This window comes from Arvicola amphibius, chromosome 9 (assembly GCF_903992535.2).
Source record: "Arvicola amphibius chromosome 9, mArvAmp1.2, whole genome shotgun sequence".
Lineage (NCBI taxonomy): Eukaryota > Metazoa > Chordata > Mammalia > Rodentia > Cricetidae > Arvicola > Arvicola amphibius.
Window position 1 is genome coordinate 103374414 of NC_052055.2, and position 23926 is coordinate 103398339.

Genomic DNA, 23926 nt, shown 5'->3' on the forward strand with positions numbered 1-23926 from the left:
CCACCAACACGAGAAAGCCAAGCCAGGCTCATGTAGCACAGCCTAGAACAATGGCTCTCACCTGTGGGTCGAATACCAGATATGTGTATCAGATACTCATAATTCATAGCAGCAGTAAAATTACCATTATAAAATAGCAATGAAAACTATTTTATGATTGGGGGGCTCACCACAATATGAGGAACTGTGTTAAAGGGTTACAGCATTAGGAAGGTTGAGAACCACTGGTCTAGACCAAGATACATATGCCAGGGTGGGCTCCTCAGAGCAGGGAGAGGCTGTTATAAGCTCCTGTGTCCACTCATAGGACCAGAATGACAGTGATCCACTAGGGAGACAGAAAGCAGCAGGTCTCTTCGGCCTGGCTTCTCCAGCTGAGACTCGCCAAATGTGAACAACCTGCAACAGCACACCAGACACTGTCCTGGTGTGTGCAGGCCAGGCTGGCCTCCAACTTTCAGCAATCTTTCTGCCTCAGCCTCCTGAGCAGTGGGGTTTCAGGTGCAAACCTTGTGTGGCATCTGACTCCAAATAAACAAGGAATGAAAAGAAAGAAAAACAGCAAGCAAGCAAGCTGGGTGGTGGCCACAGCACACACCTTTAATCTCAGTACTGGAGAGGCAGAGGTAGGCAGATAGATCTCTGTGAATTTGAGGCCAGCCTCATCTACAGAGCAAGTTCCAGAACAGCCAGAGCTGTTACACAGAGAATCCTATCTCGAAAAACAAAACAAAAAAATAAATAAAATCAATATACCAAGAGGCTAAGTGTAGTGATACAAGCCTTTAAACCTAGCACTTGAGAGGCCGAGGCTTGTGACTCTTTGCTTTCAAGGCCAGCCTGGTCTATATGGTAAGTTCTAGGTCATCTTACAACTACAGTGAGACCCCATCTCAAAAACAAACAAAAAACGTAACATACTAAGTTCAGGCTGGCTCTGAAGTGTGCCTGTAGCGTATGTGAAATGCAGGGTTCACTGCCCAGCACCACAAAACACCAAGTCAATATTCAATATCTTTATTTAGCTGTAACAGCAACTGTTGGTGAGAAATTTTTTACTAGTTCCAAACACCTGCTGGCTTGGAAGGACAGTAAGAAAACAAACTGGTCATGGAATCACACAGGACTGTCCTAGGATTGCATGGAACCTTCCACTGACCATTGCTGACAGCGAAGGGAGGAGGGTAAGGGGACAGCACATCAAGGGAACCAAGTAGGAGGACCAAGGAAAAAGTACTGGCAGCCTCTGAAATTCCATCCCATGTGGCTAAGACTGCAGCAGTGAACAGGGGAGGGTCTATCAGAAAACACAGATTCTTAATATGAACAAGTGGGAATCGGAGTCCTTGGGATTCTTCAAGTTGCCTTCTTTAAGGCTTCCTGGAGCTGGCCCCTACCTCCTGCTGGTGTCCCCACTCTCTTGCCCTCCAGTCATAACCCCCAGGCCTGGGCTGGGCAGTTTTTAAGACTGAAATGGAGAGGAAGGGGGTATAGAGGCAAGAATGGGCATTCTGTGCTAGATTTGTGGATTCTCTAAGTTCACAACGCCCTGGATTTAGGTCGGAAGCCCTGGGAGGAGCTCCCTTTGGAAACATCAGCACAGCCAAGTGTCTACCAGGCATTCGGCCTCCCACCGCCACCCTTCCACCTCAGAAAGGTAGGCAGGAGTTTGTATCCACTAGGAACTGTTTCCGCTCAGTTCAGTAGCCTTTTCTACTGGGCACAGTATGGCCCACTAGGGTGCAGGAAGAGTTGGAGCAAGCAGAGGGAAACCATAGACAACCCAAAGACTTTGAAAGTAAGCTCTGCCATCCAGGACCTGCCTAAGGGAAAGCTAGTTTCATAGAGTAGGGAAGGTATCTTGACTGATCAACTGGAAAATTGAGGACCCGTCAGTCATCCTTACAGTCTTCAGCTACTGTGAGCAGCTTCACAAAGTCCACCACTACCGTGAAAAGCACTGCCAGAGCAGGAAGCACAGCGGGATGGCAAGCACCGAAGGACTGCCTCAACTGCAGGAGCCCGGATTCCTGTCACGAAAGGCTGAGAGGCAAGGGCTGTGGGTAACTCAAAAGCTCAGACAGAACCCTCTACCCCAAGAAGAAATGGTGTTCCTCCACTATAAACCCCGCCTTCCATGGTAAGGATGGGTCAGTGATTGGGTTTTCGCAGATCAATCAATAGCTGCCGTGGGCATGGAGTCCAGAAAACATACTAAAGAACTGTGTGAATACAGTAGTGCCTTTCCTCTAGAGGGGATAAAAAGGGTTACACCACACCCCCCTCAAGCAGCCAGCACCCAAGATGCAGATGGGAAGGAGGCTCCCTATCTGATACATGTCTGGTACACTAGTGCCCTAACTTACAGTGGCAGCCTATACAAGCAGGCTGGATGGACTTTCAGTGGAACACAACAGATGAGAGGCCCAAGGAGACAGGAACAAGAGCTTTCTATTCCTCACCCCTAGAAGGAAACCCACCATGAGAGCCTGAAATACATTCTAAAGCAAGCATGGCTACAGAAAAGGCTAGCAAGACAGAGCACCAATTTAATCAAGAGCCTCCATCTAAGGATGGGGAGAATGGACAAGTAGACATCCCATGAGATCCGAGGCACTGGCGAGCCACCTCTGAAGCGTCCCCTACAGGTGAAAACAAGACTGCTGCTTTTTGTAAAAGCGCCCTTCTATCCAAGTGCCCAGGAGGCAACAGGCTACTCTGCATGCTGCAGACCAGAGGAATCAAGTATACAGACATCTGCATTTTCAGATGTCCCTGGCTTATGATCTGGGTGGAACACCTAGACCAATGCATGCAGGTAGCACCTGACTTCAATATCATCACCAGGAACCTGAACTGCTTTCTGCTCTGTAACTCATGAACCTGACATCCAATGTCCTTTGATTCCTCTGCCAGACAAACACCGCTCCAGTTAAGAAAGTTTGTATGGCTGCACAGGAAGGCCCCCAATTCCTTTTGTCAACTCTGGGCTAAAGGAAGACAGAAGGGGTAAATGACGCTTGAAGAGGCCCCCTCAGAATCTCAGAAAAGCAAGCATTCTTGAGAAAACAGGCAGATGGGGGGTGGGGATGCAATGGATCTGGGAATCTTCATTTCCTGCCGCTTCTCTTAAGATAAATGGGTAGCTTTGGGGAAAGAGAAGTCTTTTATCCCAGTTTGGTCCTACTTTAGAGGGCTGTTTGATAGCAATGCGCACCCAGCTTATGGCTGTGGCTATCCCCACTTCCCTGAGGACTACTTTCCTCCTGTTAGGGACACGGTGGTGTAAAGGCACTGCAACTTTCTTCTTACCCACCTCCTTTTCTAGGATCAGTCACTCAGGAGGAAGCTAGGTGCTATGGCATGATACCTAACAGAGACCCATATGGAACAAGGAAGGCACCCTGCTGACAACCACAAAAACAAAGTATGGAAGTGGGATTCTCCAGCTCCAGACGAGAGCAGCCCCACCCACAGACTACATGCATCTCCATGAGACCTCATGCTAAAGCTCCATGCTGAGCAGCCTCTAACCCTATTTGAGACACCAACAGGTAGCGTTTACTATTGTAAGATATTAGGCTGGCAGGTAATTTGTTACACAGCAGTAGATAACTCTTTCTATCTAGAAGCCAGCTTTTCCACTCCAGTGCCCTGGAGGAGGCAAGGAAGTGCCTATTTCAGCAGAACACAAGGGCTGGGAACTCAGGAGGAAGGGCACTGCTGGTGTCTCCCGCCAGGGCTGGAGCTTCTTCCTCATGTAGGTTGATTGTCCCAAGTGCAGAAACACATCCTTCATAGCAACAGTGTAGATGGCTACTAAGGTTTAAATAACTGTCTCCTTCAGGAGGGAGGCTGGCAGATTAGGACCATACACCCTCCATTTAAGGCTCCAGCTGTGAGGCCTTGTGACCACCCAGAGGTGAACCCCCACTGGACCATGCTTACTAGAAAATGGCTCATGAGGCATGGCACAAAAATGCCATTTGCTGGAAGCTTATGTCTTGCCTTGTGCAATTATCTTACAATGCTCATGTATGGAGGTCAAAGAACGGGTGGCCTTCATATAAGGCCTGCACCAAGCAGTGAGGGGTCCTGGCAGAGGACATAAGGCTAAAAGACTCCTGCACCACGCAGGTGACACTCCAAGGAATACTAGACATGTCTTCTCATTGAGGAGGGGCGCACATGCAGACTCTCCAAGATGGCAAGAAAAAGGAAAGTTTCTCTATCCTACTCAGCTGCCATGTCTCCCTTCCCGGTGGTGGGTCCAGGAAGCCACTCTGCTGCAGACAGCGTTCAATGAGGAAGCGTATATTCTTCTGCACACTCACACCTCCTCACTGCAGAGTCCACAGGGTGCCAAACACCAATGTGCGAAGAACCATGAGCCTTGCTCGCGAAGAATGAAGCTCCAGGGTACAGAGGTCCTGAGCAAGCTGCTTATGCCAATGGCTGCACAACTTAAGCTTTCCCAAGACTCCATGAAATAAAACTTGGAGTTTAATTAAAAACATAACAGATACATTTAACAAAGAAATAAAACTCTTCTGATTATCAACTTGGAGACTACAAGAATCCCCAAACATTGGAGACCCAGCTTATTCCTGAGACAGCGACCGTCACAGAGGGCTGCAGTACGAGCTATTCACATTGTGTGGCAGGAAACTGAACAAGTTCTGCAGATGTCCTTCCTTTTTCCTAAAGTCTTCACAAAACAGGGTCTTTCCATGGTGCAAAGGAAAAACGAACAGCTTTCTTTCCCAGCCAATGGGGATCTGAAATCTTACTAAGAGGGCTTAGACAGGCATCCAATAGAACCAGAAACTCCCAGGACACCAGTGGCTGTTGTACTGTCTTCCTGTAGGAGGACGGATGCACCAGCCTGTCTATGGGGGCCTCTCTCCCGTGATCTCCCTGTCGGTCCACAGTACCAGGAATGTGGGGCAGAGAGGAACAAGAGAGCAAAAAGGTAAAGGAAAAGAATGAAGTTTTCGCCAACAACTCATAGCAAGGCAGACTGGTCCAGTTTCACAAACCACTATACTCCAAATAGCCCCCTAAACTTTAGAGCACAGGAAAGCACTCAGAAGCAACTGTGAGAGATAACCAACAGTGAAGACAGCAGACTTGCCTAGGAACATTTTTTTATAACCTTCCTAATACTGGAAGATGTTTTGTTAAAAAAGTTGCAGTTCAAAATTGTACTGAAAACTTATCTAAAAATAGGTCTGTAGTCATCTTAAAAATAAAAAGTCTCTCCTCTGATAAGAGAAGAGACAGATATTATCAGATACCAACATGGGAGGTATCTTTGATGTAGATTTAGAAAATGGCCTGGTGGAAGAACCAGAAGGAAAGAGAGTGAGGTTTGAAAAGGAGAGAAGGAAGGGAAGCAAGAAGGAAGGTCTACAATGAGGAGGAGAAGCAAACTGGGAGGAATGCACTCTTTCAGCCCGTGCTTCTCTCTCGGCAGCCAAGGATAAAGTAGATTCAGAGGAAGGGAATAGGGGAGTCAACTTTAAACTCAAAATATAATAAACTACAGGGCAGCAAACCTGCTAAGGTCTATCAGGTTTAAACCATGACTACTAGGGCTGGCTACTTGTGTGGCTCAGTCCTCTGCAGAGGCCAGAGTTAGGGCATTCTCAGGCAGACCGCTGGGACCAGCTGTGCCCACCAGGTGGAGACCAAAGCACTGGCACTTCAAATGACTGATCTGGGAGCAGACAGAAGTCCCAGGGCATTTTGGAGTGAAGAGGACTTTGCCTACAAGATGCAGGCAGGAAGAATGGCAGACAAGCAAAGACCACCTGGTCACCCAGGGGTCTCTTCAGAAGGAAGGTTTAAAAAAATCCCTGTGCCAATGAATTAGATAAGGGAATAGGGAGATGAGCCATCACACCCAGGACAGAAGCCTTCTCCCCAGAGAAAAGGGAGCTCATGACATGTGGCCCAGGTATGCAGTCGGAGCTACATACAGGAGGTACAAGAGCTGTGCTCCAGTACCGAGGACAAACATCTCCAGGGATAGGGCAAGCAGCTCATATTGTTTATCATTCTTCAGAATGGTTTAAAGATCCCACATCCAGCACTGACTCACCAATGGGATGCAGGGAGGAAGACAGAAGAGAGTACAGGAACAGCAATGGGCACCAAACATCCTTCCCTCCCCAGTCACCCCAAGCAGAGGTGCTGCTTCTTAGAGTTCCTGACAGAAGGGGGCAGAAGAGTCTTAGGAAATGAACAGGAAAGTTACAGGGACTGCTTTCCTCCAAGGACCAACCACTCAGTTCCACAGAGTAATCCAAGGGCTATCATCCTAACCTTAGCGGGGCAGGGGCAGGAGACAGGGGAAGTTGTGGTCAATGGAGCTTATCTCCCATCATTTGGCACCCAGAGGGAGGGGAGGGGGAACTGCCGGCTTCTCGGTTCCTACTGGCCTAGTCAGTCACATGGGCTGTTGCGCTGAAGCCTCCTTTGACTGTGCAGCAGTCAGATGTCCATTTCAAACTGGGCCTCATCCCCTGGTTAGAAGGAAAGAAAAGAGAAGTTTAGTACAAAGAGTAATAGCAAAGCTGTTTTCTTTCTTTTTCTTTTTTTAATAGTTTTTTTTTCTTTTTTAATTTATTTATTTATTATGTATACAGTGTTCTGTCTGCATGCCAGAAAAGGGAACCCAACTGAATTACAGATGGTTGTGAGCCACCATATGGTTGCTGCGAATTGAACTCAGGACCTCTGGAAGCACAATCAGTGCTCTTAACCTCTGAGCCATCTCTCCAGTCCAGCAAAGCTGTTTTCGGGCGGGAGAGATGGCTCAGAGGTTAAGAGCATTGCCTGCTCTTCCAAAGGTCCTGAGTTCAATTCCCAGCAACCACATGGTGGCTCACAACCATCTGTAATGGGGTCTGGTGCCCTCTTCTGACCTGCACACAGACAGAATATTGTATACATAATAAATAAATATTTAAAAAAAAATGGGCTGGAGAGATGGCTCAGCGGTTAAGAGCATTGCCTGCTCTTCCAGAGGTCCTGAGTTCAATTCCCAGCAACCACATGGTGGCTCACAATCATCTGTAATGATGTCTGGTGCCCTCTTCTGGCCTGCAGGCATACACACAGAAAAAATATTGTATATATAATAAATAAATAAATATTTTTTTTTAAAAAAAAAGCTGTTTTCAACATCTTTCTCTACCTGCAAAGGGCAAAACTAATAAAAACATCCTGTTTCCTGTGGCCCACGATACCTACTCCTGAGGGTAATACTAGCACTCAAATCCAACACTTAAATTTGGGGTGAGCCTGGGCTACATAGCAATAAAACCTCATTTATTTTTGTTTTGGCTGGTCAGTCTCATCTGGGGGTGGGTATGGAGAGAAGAGTCACACCAGGAAGGTGTAAGGAGATGTTTCCAGCTGCTTTTCCACAGACCAACCCCATCGCAGCTCCTGGTCACTCAAGGGAGCACACTCTTCTGGAGGCTTTGAACTTTGCTCCTGCTCTGAACTGACACTTGCAGTGTGTGTATGTGTGTGTGTGTGACAGCCTACACCCAGAATTCAGGCACTCAGGAAGGAAGATTGCTCCAAGTCTGAGGTCAGTCTGGGCTTCATGGTGAATTTTCTGCAGCCTTGGCCAAGAGCGAGACTTTGCCCCCCCCCCCCCCCCCCAACCCAAGTAAACAAACACCTTAACTGGAGTTTCAGAGAACATGAAACAAAGTCTGAGGTGAGCACAAGGCCACCTCATCTCATCCTGCTCTGAAGGTGCAGGGCAGCCTGCCTCCCTCCCTCGCCCTCTCCCTCTCTGGAACAGGGTTGCTCTGTGTAGCCCTAGCTATCTTGGAAATTGCTCTGCAGACCAGGCTGGCTTCGAACTCAGAGATCCACCTGGGATTAAAGGCATGTGCCGCCACCACCACCTGGTCAGGTTTTCTTTCTGAGGTTGATGGAAGCAGGTGGCCTAAGATTCTGCTTTGGGGTGAATGTGTGCATGTGACACACTTGTTCATGCAAGGAGGTTGCAAGGACAACATGTGTGCAATTGTGTCTATATGGGCGATCCCTAGTAAAAAAAAAAAAAAAAAAAGACTTCCGTAGGCATGGTTCTAATTCACCTTTGGGTTGCCATCTTTTTTTTTTTTTTAAGATTTAATTTATTATATATACAATGTTCTGGCTGCATGCCCCACCAGAAGAGGGCACCAGATCTCATTACAGATGGTTGTGAGATACCATGTGGTTGCTGGGAATTGAACTCAGGACCTCTGGAAGGAAAGTTAGTGCTCTTAACCTCTGCGCCATCTCTCCAGCCCCTGGGATGCCATCCTTTTTAAAAAACTGCATCTACCTATATAGACCAGGTGGCCTCCAACTCCCAGAGACCTGCCTGTCTCTGCCTCCTGAGTGCTGGGACTGAAAGTGTAAACCACTACATCTGGTTCCCATCCCAATTTGTTTTTCCCCTAGCAACTAGGTGGAAACTGAAAGCACTTCAGTAGATGTTTAGGAGGAGAGGACACGTCACATGCACCACCACACTCATCTGTGCTTTGATGAAGCAGCATGTCCCAGTCTACAGTCCACCCCAGACCCTCACCAACTGCGTGCTTCCTGTCATGATTGTTCAGGTTGTTCAAGTTGTTCACTTCTACTTTGGAGTCTTCAATTAAGGTGCCAGGGCTGGTGACTCCAGGGATATTGGGCAGATGGCAAGGCGGGGTCTGTGCCATGGGAGAATTGCGACGATCCAACAGAAACTTTCGGTCATAAATGATCCGTGTTCCTAAAACACAAGGTTGAAGAGTTCCAATTAAATTAAGGTACCACCAACACAATGACTACTGAAGCTGGCTACTTGTGTGGCTCAGTCCTCTTCAGAGGCCAGAGCCAGGCAATTCCCAGGCAGACTGCTGTATCAGCTGTGCCTACCAGGTGGAGACCAAAGCACTTCTAATAACTGCTCTGGGAGCAGACAAGAGTAATGGGGCATCTCAGAGAGAAGAGGAAGAATAACAGACAGGCAATGACCACCCGGAATCCCTTCCAATATCACTTAATCCCTGGCATCAATCCAGCTAAAAGGAGAGACTACCCCCTCCCCATGAACAGAGAGGGCAAGGTGTTCTGCTTCTGGTAAACTCCTGTTGATCCTTCAACACTCAGTTCCAATGCCACTCTCCCTCCCCTTCATCTGTTCTTTTCACATCACTCAATACATCACCTTGTGCAGGACTCCTGCCTATGTATGTGCCAGTCTACAGAATTCAAGCTCCATATGACAGTTGTGTCTTATTTATTTATAACTGATAGCCAAATATTTCAATTTTCAAAACTGAATCCCTCCCTCCCCATTTCTCTTTCTCCTTAAGAAATTTAACCTGGGTTGAAATTTTGGATCTAAATCTTGTTTCAGTCACTTACCTACTAGACCAACTTAATTCCCAAAGGTCTTTTTGTTTTAATTTATTTTTATGTGCAATGGTGATCTGCCTGAATACATGTCTGTGTGAGGGCACTGAACCCCTGGAGCTGGAGTTACAGTTGTGAGCTGTCATGTGGGTGCTGGAAATTGAACCCAGGTCCTCTGGAAGAGCAGCCAATGCTCTTAACTACTGAGCTATCTCTCCAGCCTCCATCAAGATAAATTTCTTAATCAAAGACTAAGCAAATATAAACAAGTATGTGGAAAAAGCAGATAAGCACCTTCTATTAAAGGCTACCCAAAGAAACCCGGAGGCTGACCACTTCTCTAGAGAGACAGAATACCGTATTTCTTCAAACATAGACCTAAGAATGGCTCAGCAGATAGAGGTACTTGCTGCTAAGCCTGTTTAACAGGTTCAACACTAGGTCTTACATGGTGGAAGTAAATGGGTGATTGCCAAAGTCTGTCCTTTTTAAAAACAAGATTATTGTTAATTTACAAATGAGTATTTTGCCAGCATGTACGTCTGTGTACTGAACGTACTGAGGCCAGGAAGCACTGGATCCCGGGGAACTGGTGTTATGAGCCACCATGTGGGTGCTGGGAGCAGAACCCAGGTCCTCTTGAAGAGCTTCCAGTGCTCTCCGAGCCCTCTCTCCAGCCCCAAAAGTTGTCCTTTGACCTCTGTACACACTTTGGCAATATAAGCCCATGCCATGGACATAAAATAAATAAATACAACAAACCACTTGCAGTCAGTCAGATGGAGAAGGAAGCTCGCAGTCACTGCCACTCACGAGGATATTATTCTCATCACGAGCCAACCTCTCAGGTTTATCTGTACCTAAGCCCCCCACCATTTAGTCCAATCACTCTGCACATCAAAGCTTCTACACTGAATTGTGGTCATAACACATTCTTTTCTAGTCATCTCAACTTGATACTTCTAATCTGTTTGGAAACCCATAATCTGCTTATTATTAAGCTACGTAGATTAGGGGTCAAAGGTTGAAAGGGGACAGACACAATGGCTTTTTCTAACAAAGGGAGACAGCTTTAGTGGCCTGACTCTATACATTTGTCTGACACCCTCACTAGCGACTAACATATTTATGGGGTACAATAACGTTCTAATTCATATGTATACCAGGTAATTATCAACTTGGAGTATTTCGCACATTTACTACTTTAAACTTTTGTCACTTTTTCCTTTTTTAAAATTTATTTACATGTATGAATGTTTTGCCTACCTGTATGTATGTGCATAATGTGTGCTTATGAATGTTGTGGGTACTAAGCTCTTAACTGCTGAGCCATCTCTCCAGCCCCAATCCTGTTTTGACAGTGCCTCCCTATGCAACCCTGCTGGCCTTGAACTTGGTATCCTCCTGCCTCAGCCTTCTAAATGCTGAGATTATAGGCAAGCACTCCACACCCAGCTGAAATGCTTTTCTTTTTATATGTCAGTATGTATGTATGTTATGTATGTATGTATGTATGTACGTACATATGTACATGAGCATGTGGTGGTCAGAGGACAACTTTCAGAAATCTGTTCTGTTCTCTCCTACCATGTGGTTCTCAGGGATATAACTCAGCTCATCAGGTTTGGCAGAGCACACCAAAATTTTGATAGTACATTAAAATCCAGTCTTTTAACCACAATTAGACAATGATCTAAGGTGCCGTCATAATTAAACTTATAAATTACAGGATAGTAGTCCTCCCTTTTCTGAGGTTTTGCTGTGTTTTCAAAGTGGTAAGAAAGCAAAGATTTAAGTTTCAATTATTTTATCATCGGTCACTACTGATCTCTTGCTGTGCCTAACTTACATAGGGATGTACAGAGGAAATCAGCAGCCACGGCCTACTGCTTCCTGTAGTCTCCAGCACCCAGAGGATGTTCTGAAATCAATCCCCATGGTTGAGGGGAGACACCAATAATGTGAACAAACCAGTTGTTAATCTCTTCATCAGCGGACGGACATGTGGCTGTTGCAACACCTTGACTATTAGGAATGACACCAATTTAAGATGTAGATATCCATGCACAGGTTATGGTGTGAACAGCCATTTCCTGGAGCACATCCCAACAAGGAATGCTAAGTTACATGCTAACTGAGGAACTGCTGTTTTCCAATGACTGCAAACTCCTGCCAGCAATGTGAAGACTCCAACTTCTCACAGTGCATTTTACACTGTCGAGTCTTTTTTATGCTAGCTGCCCTAGCTGACATGAAGTGATCTCCCCTGTACTGACCTACCCTGCCTTCCCTAATGACTAATTCTGTCAGCTTTGCACCTCATGTCCTCTGGCTTTTCTAATATCCATCACCTTTGGAGAAAGGGGTCAGGACCTCTGACCTTGTACTATGTTTTAATCATCCCCTCAAAACGTGTGTGCGTCTGCTGAGGACTGAACCCACAAGCTTGTGTATCTGAGGCAAGTGATCTACCATTGACTGAGCTCTCCAGCATTATTTTTTATAGTCTGGATATAAACACACACACAATTTATTTCTGCTTATATATTTTCTCCCTCGATTGTTTACTCTCTTCTCCCATCTCCCTCCCTCCCCCAGTCCTGAGGATTGAACCCAGGGACATGTGTTCAGTGATGTCATTCTTTGAAGCATAAAAAGAAAATAAAATGTTTAAATCCCTGGCTGACCTGGAACTTGCAGTACTCCCTGCCCCATCTAATACACACAATCGAGTTCTAAATGCTGGGTTCATATGTGCCACCACCTCAGGTCCTAGTGTTTAACTGCGATGAGATCCTATATATATATATATATATATATATATATATATATATATATATATATATATATATATATATATTTGTTGCTACTGCTTATGGGTTTGTTGTCAAATCTAAGAAATTACTTAATCCAAGGTTATGAGTTCTGTTTCCTGTTTTTCTACAGGAGCTCTACCTGTGACTGTGGGTCCAAATTCTGTTTCTGTGAGGGCAGCCAGTTGCATAGGCACTGTCTACTAAAAAGAGGTTCAATGTGAATTGCTATGAACTTCTTCTGAATGGGGGAAAAGGTGCACTGAGAAGGCATACATACTACTTCTGGCTTCTCAATTCTTTCCCATTGCTCCACATACAAATGCAAACCACACATTCTGAAACCAGAGGATGAGAGCTATTTCGGGTCCTGTAGAGTTCCATATGAATTTCAAGGCCGCTCCCAAAGATGCGAGCGTCTGTGTGCATCATTTCCTAATCTAGCAACAGTAAGTGCCTCTTGAATCTCTTTCAACATTAATTTTTTAAAAAGACTTATTTATTTTATGTATATGAGTGCTCTATTTGCATGTACACCTTTATGCCAGAGAGGGCATCATATTCCACTACAAATATGGTTGCTGGGAATTGAACTTGGGACCTCTGGAAGAGCAGCCAGTGCTCTTAACCTCTAAGCCATCTCTCCAGCACCTCAATATTAATTTTTAAAATTATGTTTACTTAGTGTGTACACACACATGCACCTGCATGTTCGAGGGCATACATGCAATGGAGTACACGTGGAGGTCAGAGGACAACTTGAAGAAGTCTGTTCTCTCCTTCCACCACATGGATCCTGGGAATCAAATTCAAGCTTAGCAGCAAGTCCCTTTACCTATTTTAATGGCCACTCAACATTTTGTAGTTCCCAAAGCACAAGTTTTGACTTTTGACCAATTTTATTCAGTTGTACCTACTGAACTAAATTACTACCTTTCCAGGCCAATTTATTGAATTTTGAGTCATTGCAGGTTAAAGAATTTACTTATTTGGGTTGGGCAGTGGTGTCACAAGCCTTTAATCCCAGCACTCAGGAGGCAGAGGCAAGTGGATCTCTGTGAGTGTGAGGCCAGCCTGGTCTACAGTGAGTTCCAGGACAGTCAGAGTTACACAGGAAAACCCTGTCTCAAAAACCCCAAATAAGTAAATAAATAAGTTACTATTTGGTAGTTACATACCAAATGGGACACACACACATACACCAAAAAACAGCACTAGCAACCAGAATGTTAGTGATTAACAAGGACCTTGATTCCAAAGAATCAAGCTATTCAAAGAAAAACGTTAATTATCAGGAAAAATATTCCTTCAATTCCTAAATGGATATTTGTGTTTATGGTAAAGAATCAAAGACAATCTATTAAAAATGAAAATATTCCATGTCCTTGACACACATGGACTTGTAGACAAACTTTTTGTTTTGGGGGGGGAGAAGCAGGGTCTCTTCCTGTAGCTCAGGCTGGCCTTGAACTCATAGTAATCTGACTACCACCCTTAGGAGGGCAGTGTATGGACCGCAGACTAACTGGGTGTAGAGTACTAGTCTAGCGCCGCAAGGCTCTGAGTCTGAACTCCAACACAACAGAAACACAACAGAAAAAGGCACTTCCGTTCCACACAGAAGAGGACTAACACGGCCAGGGCAGCAGACTGCAAGAACTGAATGAAAACAGCGGGTGGCTGGATGGTGGAGTCACAGGAGTACGTGAGGGCATGCTCCACACTTACTGCTCCAGTGCTGGGAAAGCAGGCAGGCAGGCAAACTGAATTTAAAAAGAACCAAGCATCAACAAGATGGCTCACTGGGTAAAAGGACTTAGTGCACAAACCTGAAGCCCAGAGTTCAACCCCTGGATCCCACAGTAGAAGTGACCTCTGAAAGTCATCCTCTGAGGTTCACACATGTACCTCAGTACACACATCGGTAATATTTAAAAACAAGCAGTTAAAAATAAAGCAACACGCTGAGTTTGATGGTACATGCCTTTAATCCCAGCACCTAATCTGCATAGTGAATTTCAGGCCAGCCAGGACTACAGTCAGACTACCACAAAATAAAACAAAGCAAAACAGACAGACAACAACAACCAACCACCAGCACCACAAAAAAGACAGCACTTGGCAAGCAACCTTGGTAGTCTATGGCAATTCTTTTTAATATTTATTTTTAGACAGGCAGTGGTGGTACCTTTAATCCCAGCAGAGGCAGGCAGATCTCTATGAGTTCGAGGTCAGCCTGGTCTACAAAGTGAGTTCCAAGACAGTCAGAGCTGTTACACAGAGAAATCCCATCTCAAAAAAAAAAAAAAAAAAAAAACAAAAAAAAACAAAAACAAAAACAAAAATAAAATAAAACTTAAAAAAAAATTTTTAATCTTTAATTATGCATATAGAATGCAGGTGCCCAAGGAGGCCAGAAGGTGCTGGTCTCTTGGAGCTGGAGTTGGAGGCTGTTAGGGGCCTTATGTGGGTTCTGGGAACCAAACTCCAGCCCTCTGCAAGAGTAGTGCATGTTCTGAGCCACTGAGCCCTTCCTCCAGCCCAGACATATCTTTAGCAGATTATCAAGAAATCAGAAACAAGATATCTAGCAGTCAGTGACTTTAAAGCACTCAGAAGAAGGCTGGGCCTCCCCCACCCCTTAATAACAGAGAAGGAAGATGCAGAAACATGTGAAAGATGATAGAGAGCTTATCCCCTGTGCTTGGGAAGGTCTGCCTGCCTGCACCAGAGTCCAGGTTTTAGTTTTAACAAACATTTGTTCTTCATGGAGGCCCTCGATGAATAGACTGTTAAAAAGTCCTGTGGCTGATAATCCAAAGAAAACTAAAGGCTGCCTAAACTGGAGCCCCCAGGAGACTGGTAGTGGCCAAACCACATTTACTTTGCTCAGCCACTAAATCCCTCAAAACTGAGACTGTTTTTAGGACAGCTAAAAGCACAACTGGAGTTTGGGGCCTCCTATCATAATGCGACTAAGTGCTGTGGCAAATGGAGACCTGAAAAGTTCTATGGACGATCTAAGAAATCCTTTAAACCCATTCCCCAGCAACCGGGAGCAAAGGTTACCAAATGCAAGTACTCAAGGACAGGCCCATCTGAGCACTTGCATAGGCCAGAGAGGAATGGCTGTGTCCTACTAGGAAGCACTGTTGGTGAGACCCTGAAGAACAGCTGACAAGACGCCCTCTGTACAAAGAAATCAATGTAAGTCACAGTGACACAGAGACATGGAACAACACAATTAACACAGGCAGTCAGGCAAAGTCTGGGTTGCATAATGAGTTGAATCAGGTGTTCTCTAAGGCTAATAACAGGGGTCTGAGGATGTAGCTCAGTGGGTAGAATACTTGCCGAGCATGCACAAAGCTTTGGTGCAATCGCTGCACAAACATAAGTACTCAGGAAGCAGAGGCTTAGTTCTGGTGAGATTAGGCTACAAGAGACCTTGTTTCAAATCAAAAGAAAAATAAACAAAAATTAAATAAATAAATAAACAAATAAATAAATAAAAAGGAAAAACAAAACCAGTTAATAATACCAAGTCCCAACTGACCCTGTCTAGTGTGTCTCTGGAAATAATTCTCCATAGAAACACCTGAAATGCCTCATGGATCAGGTCTCTGGATTAAATCTCATGTCATATGTTGTCAAGTTTTGGTAATGCTAATGATAAACTACCCATCATTCCAAGTGGCATGGGGAAACACAAATTCAGTTTAGGCTTTCAGCCTATTTCCTCCTTAAGGTCACTGCTTTTGGCCAGGTCTAAAACCAACCCACACCTACTACCACCCTCCACTTTTCCTCACAATGAGGAGTGTGGACTCATCCTTTGGATACACCCACCTACCCTGTTTCCTGCTGCTTGTTTAAAGTTTTAGGAGTTGGGCATGGTCAATAGTGGCACAAAAACTTAATCAAGCAGGCAGAAGCAGGTGGATCTTTGTCAGGCCAGTACGGTCTACACAGCTAGTTTCAGACCAGCCTCTGCCTCAAACACAAGAGCCACTTCATGTCAATGTAGAAGTAACACAAGACCTAAGAGCTCTTAACAGTCCGAATCCCAACAGAGCCTGCTGCACTCCTGCTAAATACCTCTGAATCCACAGAGCAACGCCTATCCTAATATACAGTCAGCATGCCCACTATGCACAGAAAGACATTTCCAAAGAATTAAAATGGAATGAAACGTTATTACCTTAATTCCAAAACCTGGCAAAGAAGACACAAGAAAAACAGAGTACTGTCCTTCATCAGTATACAAAAGTCCTCAACTAAAACCAGCAAACCAAATCCAGCAACATCTAAAGAGGATCGGTACCAGAACAAGGGAGATTTAGCAGAGTGTGAGGCTGACTTGACAGCTGAAAAGTCAATTAACGGAATATACTTTTTTTTGTTGTCGTTGTTTTTGTTTTTTGAGACAGGTTTTCTCTGTGTAACAGCCCTAACTGTCCTGGAATTCTTTGCTGGCCTCAAACTCACAGAGATTTGCCTGCCTCTGCTCTCAAGTGCTAGGAATAAAGGTGTGCAATAACACCACACCCATCACCTGGCTATGGAATCTTTATATCCAGCAAACTAGGAATAGAAGTGAATTTCCTCACCTTCTAGCTAAAGGCTCCTGTAAGAGCCCACAGCTGTAAGAGCCACAGTTGCCACAGCCCAGAGCTTTAAGTGCCAACAGCTAAGATTTTACTTAATGGTGAAAACTGCTTTCTCCCAAAGATCGGTGTGCCACACACCACCACACTGAAGGCCGTACCCAGTAGAACTGGTCAAGAAAACCAAATACAGATCTAGACAAGGATGGAGACCATCTCTGCAGATAACAGGAGACCACAGGACCAGAACTGTATTTCCCAATACAATTATTTTTGTCTGTTGAGATTTTTACCTTCTCCAAGCTATGGTCTAGGAACAAGATGAGGTGGTCTTTAAAAACTAGGTTTTTGGACAGGGATGGTGGCAAAGACCTCAAATCCCAACTACCTTGGTGGCTGAGTCAGGGAGAAAGAAAAGTTCAAAGTCAGCCTGAGCGACAGAGCGCATTCAAGGTTGACCATGGCAACTTAGCAAGATCCTGTCTCAAAAAAAAATGAAGTCCTTCCTCCCCGAAAAGGTAACTGACTAGACAGAAAGCCATCGAAGAGAACGCTTAAAAATTATAATAAGGATGCTGAAGTGTAGCTCTCCAGAAATGATGGCTTCTGCCAGGGATGTGGGTGGGGAAGGACTCAGCTTTTTTAAAGCAATAATGCTCCAGTTAGTAAACATGCAATACAAAGTGAATTTTCTTCTTTTTTTGGGAGGAGGTCGTCACTAAGGTGGGCGGGATAGACCTGGGAGGACTGGGAAGTGAGTGTGATTGGGATGCTTGGGTATGAAATTTCCAAATAATGAATAAAAATATTATGTTGGAGGGAAAAAAAATTTAAAAGCTCACCAGCTAGCTAATCAATCAGTGAGCACCATTCAGCAAGAAACGTGTCCAAAACTAAGGTAGAGCACATCAATAGAACAGTGATGCTTGCATGCACACAGACACAAAGACAAACGAGGAACACTCAGAATGAACAGCTGTTGACAGATGATAAAAAAAAACTAGCCTTTTGCTTCATTGTTTTTGATCTACCAACCTCAGACCCCAAGTGCTGGAATTACAAGAAAACACCACTGTACCCAAGAACAAAGGTTTTATAGATAAAATAACAAAGTAAGGTTGGGTATGGCGGCACATGTCTTTAACCCTACCACTCAGGAGGCAGAGGCAGAGGCAGGCAGATCTCTTTGAATTTGAGACCAGCCTGGCAGGCATACTTAGTAACTTCCAGGCCAGCCAGGGCTACACAGCGAGACCTCAAAAACAAAAACACACATGCACACACACAAGTGACAGATTTGGAAATGGCAGCCTAGGTTTTATCTACAAGTCTCAACAGAGCTTAGGTTCTATAAATAGAGATGCAAAAAATCTCCTTCCTAAAGACTTGGAGCTAGGAAGCCCTTCAATTCACTAAACTCACCAAAGACCCAGGCCCCTTCCTCTCCTGCTCACCAGATGAAGCAGCTTCCCACACTTAATTGTCCTGTCTAATCTGCAAGTCTTTACATACAAGCTAAGCCTACAGAATCCATAGTCATATAAAATCCCTCAGAGAAACTGCCTTTAAGACTTCAGGTCTGGAAAGGTCTCTGCTGAATGACTTTAGGGTGCAGGTGTCAGTTTCTCTGAGGGATGGTGAGCAGAGGAGAGGCCGTTCTGTATTTGGAACAGCAGCTCTACCTTCCCAGTCACCCCTCATCTGAATGATTCTTCTCTCCCAGTGCTGCCTTGACAAGAAATGACCTCAGCCTTCACCAAGCTTGCAAAGCAAAGCCATTCCCTCCGAATTCAGCACAAAGCCTGAAGGATACCCTGGCAGAATGCCATCCCATGGCAGTCTGTAATACTGAAGTAAGCAGTTGCCATTTTCCTGGCATAACAAGGCAGAGTGATGTGATGTGTATCTCTCACTCATAATAACGAAGTGCCGAGGCTAAGAACTGAAGTTAAAGGCTCAGTGAAAAAAGGTGTTTGGTACATACTTGTGAGGATCTGAGTTCAAATCTCCGGTGCTAGAACCTGTTGGGTACCTAACCTAGTCTAGTCAAACTATAGGTTCAGCAAACAAACCCTGTCTAAAGGGTGATAAGCAAGCAATGTTTTTCTCAAACTCTGCATGGGCCCACGGGGCACACACACACACAAAAAAAAAACAGAAGAGAACAAAATGAAGCTAAGGAAAGACATTTTGTTGTCTCAGAATGAATAGGCCAAACTCACTGAGAAACTTTATCATCCCTGTAGCCAAGTAAGAATCAGCTCATAAAGCAGGTTCCCCCAATACACCTTTCCTTTCCTTTAAAAAAAAAAAAAAAAAAAAGATAGCACACTTTAGTCTAAAGGGGATTATTTCCACTTCTTCAGGCCTTCTTGTTTATTTCCAGATTTTACCAATAGCCCGAGGTAACTCTGCCCCAGGAAACCTAGCAGAGGCAGGAGCCAGCTGGCAGGGAAAAAGAGACAGAGAAAACACATGGATTTCAGGCCATAGCGATTACTGGCCCTCTGCTGCTCCTGTGTACACTGTTCTTTTCCATAACTGAGAATGTGACTGAGGAGAGGGACCAAAGAAGGCTAAAGGTCATTAGACTTCTGCTTAACCCAGAGCATTTGTCTCTCAGGAAAAGACGGGGAGAAAGACGCTGCGAGCTGGCATTCCAGTGGTAGAAGCATCTGCCAACTTCTTTCCCAGGAAGGTAAGCATCTACGACAACGGAGGAAGAATTGAATCTAAGGCTGCCCAACACTAACATGTTCATTTCTTCAGGCCTCAGGGACCTTTAATTCTAAAGTCACCTCATTTGGGTCCTCCAGCTAACTGGACTGAGGAACCAACAAGAAAGTTCAACACTGAACATGCTCACCTCCCACGAGGGCGACAGCAGCTGTTACTGGAAGAAGCAACTACCACCCATCACTCCATGTGTAGACACAAAAAAAATGAAACAAGCTTTCCTGTCCCCTAACACCAACAAAAGCAACTCAAGATGTCACAGCAAGTGTGCCTTTAGTTCAGCTCTTATTTCCAAACCACAGAGGGGAGTTTTAAAAAACCCTCCAGCTGGGCTTGCTTACTTTGGGTCTCCAACAAATGAACAGCTCTTGCCCCACCGAGGCCAGGGCAAGGCCAATCTTTCAGGGCATTCAGCAAACAGAAGGTGATCCTACAATGGTCCCCCTCCCCAAGGGTGTGGCACTTCAGATATTCAGAAGCTCAAGGCAGGAAATGCACTCCCTTCCCTTCTCACTAAGCAGAAATTCCCAGTCCAAGCCTGCTGCTTTCAGGTCTCAAGTATATAAACCGGGCATTTGATCATACTGTTCCAAGTGTTAATGGCAGCCTCCATCCCTTTCAAATCAAGATCTGTAGCCCATGCAAAGCAAGACCTACACTTAACACTTCATTTTTTGGAGACAGAGTGTCATATAGCCCAGATTGAGCTAACTCTATTAAGCCTAAATTGGCTTTGAATTCTTGATCCTGTCTCCTCACCTGTGCTGGGTGCACAGGCCTGCACCACCTGCCTAGGTCTGCTGTGCTGTTTCCTGTAAAGTGTAGATCACAAAAACCCACTAAAGACCTTATCAACCATGGAGATAAATTGACTTAGTGAGAGGAAGAGAAATAAAGCATCAGAGGGAAAATTTTCCAAAGTAGGAGACAGCTCAGGAGTAAAGGTGTTCACCACACAAGCCTGAGTTTGGTACCAGAAACCCCAATGGAAGGAGAGATCAAAAGTTGCTCTCTCACCAGGCGGTGATGGCGCAGGCCTTTAATCCTAGCACTGGAGGCAGAGGTAGGCAAATCTCTAAGCTTGAGGCCAGCCAGGTCTACATTGAGAGTTCCAGGTCAGATAGGGCCACACAGAGAAACCCTGTCTTGAAAAACAAAACAAAAAAATCGCTCTCTGACCATTACTGGCAAGCCAAAACACTGTACACACACACACAAAGGTCTTTTTTTTTTTTTTGAGTATGTGTCTATGAGACGTATGCCACGTGTGCAAAAGATGCTAGTGAAGGCCAGATGAGAGTATGAGATCTCCTGAAGATGGGAGTTACAGACAGCCCAGTGTGGAAGCTGGGAACTGAACTAAGGTCCCCTCACCTTAAAGTCATTACAGCCGAGCAATGGTGGCACAACTTTAATCCCAGCACTTGGAAGGCAGAGGCAGGCAGATCTTGGTGAGTTCAAGGTCAGCCTGGTCTAGAGTCCTAGAACAGCCAGAGCTAAAACACAGAGAAACCCTGTCTCAACCACCACATACACAGACAAATCATTCTAAAGTGGAAAAAGTCAACACGCATTGTTTAACTAACCACCACTGAGTTAACTGCTATAAAAGACTGCTTAGCCAGTCAGAGTGGTGCATACTTTAAATCGCAGCATTAGAAAAGCAGAGGCAGGTGGGATTGCTGAGGGCTGGCCTGGTCTTACAGTGCTATCTCCTTACAAAAAGGAAGCAAGCCGACCTGCATCAAAATCTAAAGACTGCCAGGCACAGTGAGTGGCCTTTAATGCCACAGCTCACAAAGCAGAGACAAGGCACATCTCTGTGAGCTCCAGGCCAGCCAGGGGCATAGAGTGAGACCCCACCCCCAAACAAACTCTGTGTAGAAGCTCTGCAGACAGGCTGAGCGGTAACTGTCGTGGAAAAGCAAATGAATGCATATTTCCGGCAGACCTTCCCAAGCATGTTAGAACTAATCCAAGCTGCGAGACAGCTTCTATCTTTAAAGCAAGGCTTAAAGACTACGTGCCTTTTCTTCTTTTGAAAGCACAGCAGCTCGGGGTTTGAAATATGACCACAGATCGTCTCTGGATCTTTCCTCAGGAGAGCAAGATTAACATACAGCTAAAACTATGGTTCCTTCCCAAGGAAATTAGAGCTAAATGCACCTGTTACTGTGACACGTGCTCTGAACCGTTGGAAAGTATGGACATTTTACTGACCAAAACCACAAAAAACTCTGGAGAATTACAGATCTCTCTCCACCACCCTGGAAATAATCTTTTTTTTTTCCTTTTAAAGAGACAGGTATGTGACGTTTGGCTGTCCTGAAAATCATTATGTAGAATGAGTTAGCATTGAACTCACAGAGATCAACCTGCCTGTCTGCAAAGTGCTGGCCACTAATCTCTGTTTCTTAAGTTATTAGCTCAAATTAAGACAATTTTATCTGGAGCTGACCAAGATCTTTCCTGATTGTTGGTTCCACCAGACATGGAGGGACACACAACAATCCCAGCCCTTAGGCAAAAACACCTTGTGGTGAAACGACGTCTCAAAAGAAAAAAAAAAAAAAGTAATGAAAAGAAAGACTAAATCTTGTTGGTCTTGAAGAGATCAAATCAAAGGTCTCTTCAGCAACATGAGCCACTGTTCTAGAGTGGACCTGTCTTACCCATTCTTAAACCCGGAGAGTCCTAAGGAATGGCTTCCTCTGTCTGAGTCATTCTGAAGGTCTTTCAGGGCATTCATCCCTTTCTCTAGACTGGCCTGGCTGGATCCTCTGCCAACTTTTCTCCTAGCTTTGTTTGCTTTGCTCCATCGCTCCCTTCCTTGTTTGGTTGGTTTTGTTTGTTTTTTGAGACAGGGTCTGACCCTGTAGCTCAAGCTGTCCTAGAACTCATTTATGTAGCTGGGGCTGGCCTTACATTGCAACTCTCCTGCTTCATCTTCCCAGAGTTATGGGACCACAGGCCTAAACTACCACACACAGCATCTGGATTGCTATCTCTTGGTGTTGGCAAGGCAATCCCTTATTCTGTGCCTTCCAATTGCACAAGATTCCAGGAGGGGCAGGCCCAATTTGCAAGTGATCGGTTGAAGTGAACTTGGGAGGCCTGCTCCATGGTCAAGACTACCCAACTGCACAGACTGCAGAGACTGCCAACCAGATCTTCACCCGCTAGTCAAAGGCCAACCCCCTGGGTCACCAAAAGAAGGCAAAGTTCTGAGATTAGAAAAGGAAGGCCAGTTCCCTTCATTAAAGCCCAGAAGATTCCTTTCTCCCTCTACAGAATAGCCCAGAAAGGGGACAAACAACCTTTGCGCTTCCTTTCCCGTGACCAATTCAACATGTTTCACCTCTAGTGTTGCTGGTAAACAGTTCCGGGTCATCTTTGGTAAAGCAAACCCAGGCACCTCCTTTTGCACTGCCTCCCTCTACAAGCCCTTTTCCCTACGACCCATGCAACCTAATCCGACTAGTGTGTGCTATTTGATAAAGCCCCCGTCCACAATCTCAAAGTCGCTCCCCCAAAGCTCTGGGCTGAAAGCTGACAGCGCCTCTACCAGAGCCAACATCTGGGCTACCACAGGAGGCATTTTACCCTCCCCCCGCCAATTCTCCCAGCCTGGGGGTCCCCCGACCTGTGATGACTCCTCCAACAAAGTAAACAATGCTGCCAAAGGAGGATAACACTGGGCGAGGCATGCACGGTGCATGCCAGCCTCGTCCCGGGGCTCTAAGCACTGCCAGATAAGTCAACGGACGGTTCCGCACCGGATCCCCCTCCCCGACTTCCCTCCTCCAAAACCCGAAGGGAAGCTCCAGAGACGAGCCCTGCTTCGCAGAGTGCACGCTCTGCAGCACACAGTGCGAGCGGCAGACGTGCCCGGGAGAGGAAGCAGCGGGTAGAGCATACAGTGCCACGCGCCAGCGGCGATGGCGGGCAGGCCCGGACGGCTCACCTCCCGGCGTGGTGGAGAACAGCGTCCCGCCGGGAGTGGTGCAGTAGTCCTGAGGTAGCTGCGCGGCATCGCTGATGGCCACGGTGCGCGTGGGGATGGCGCGGCTCTGGCTAGGCTGGTGGCCGCCGCCTGCCGACGCGGACATGGCTTAGGCGCGGGCTCGCGGCTTTGTGCGGCGGCGGCGGCGGGGCCCGGGAGGCACTGGCTCGTCGAGCGGGAGAAAGAGAGCGCTCGGCTCTCAACTCGCCGGCTCTCGCTCGGTCGTCCCGCTGCGCTCCCGCCGCCGCCGCCGCCGCCCGGTCCTCCGGCCTCCGCCCGCAGCCTCAGCAGCAGAAGCAGCAGCCGTAGCAGCGGCAACGGTGACTACCGGAAGCGAGCGAAGGCGGGAG

At 45.9% G+C, this 23926-nt stretch overlaps 1 protein-coding gene across 1 annotated transcript; it reads right to left on the minus strand.

The window, feature by feature from the left end:
• Positions 1–1001: 1001 nt before the first annotated feature.
• Eif4ebp2 (eukaryotic translation initiation factor 4E binding protein 2) lies at positions 1002–23915 on the minus strand. The gene is made up of 3 exons (XM_038343387.1): positions 23538–23915; positions 8606–8791; positions 1002–6527 (listed from the first exon to the last, which is right to left on the minus strand). The coding sequence occupies exons 1-3, from the start codon at positions 23680–23682 to the stop codon at positions 6496–6498; spliced, it is 363 nt and encodes a 120-aa protein (XP_038199315.1). The 5' UTR covers positions 23683–23915; the 3' UTR covers positions 1002–6495.
• Positions 23916–23926: the final 11 nt, after the last annotated feature.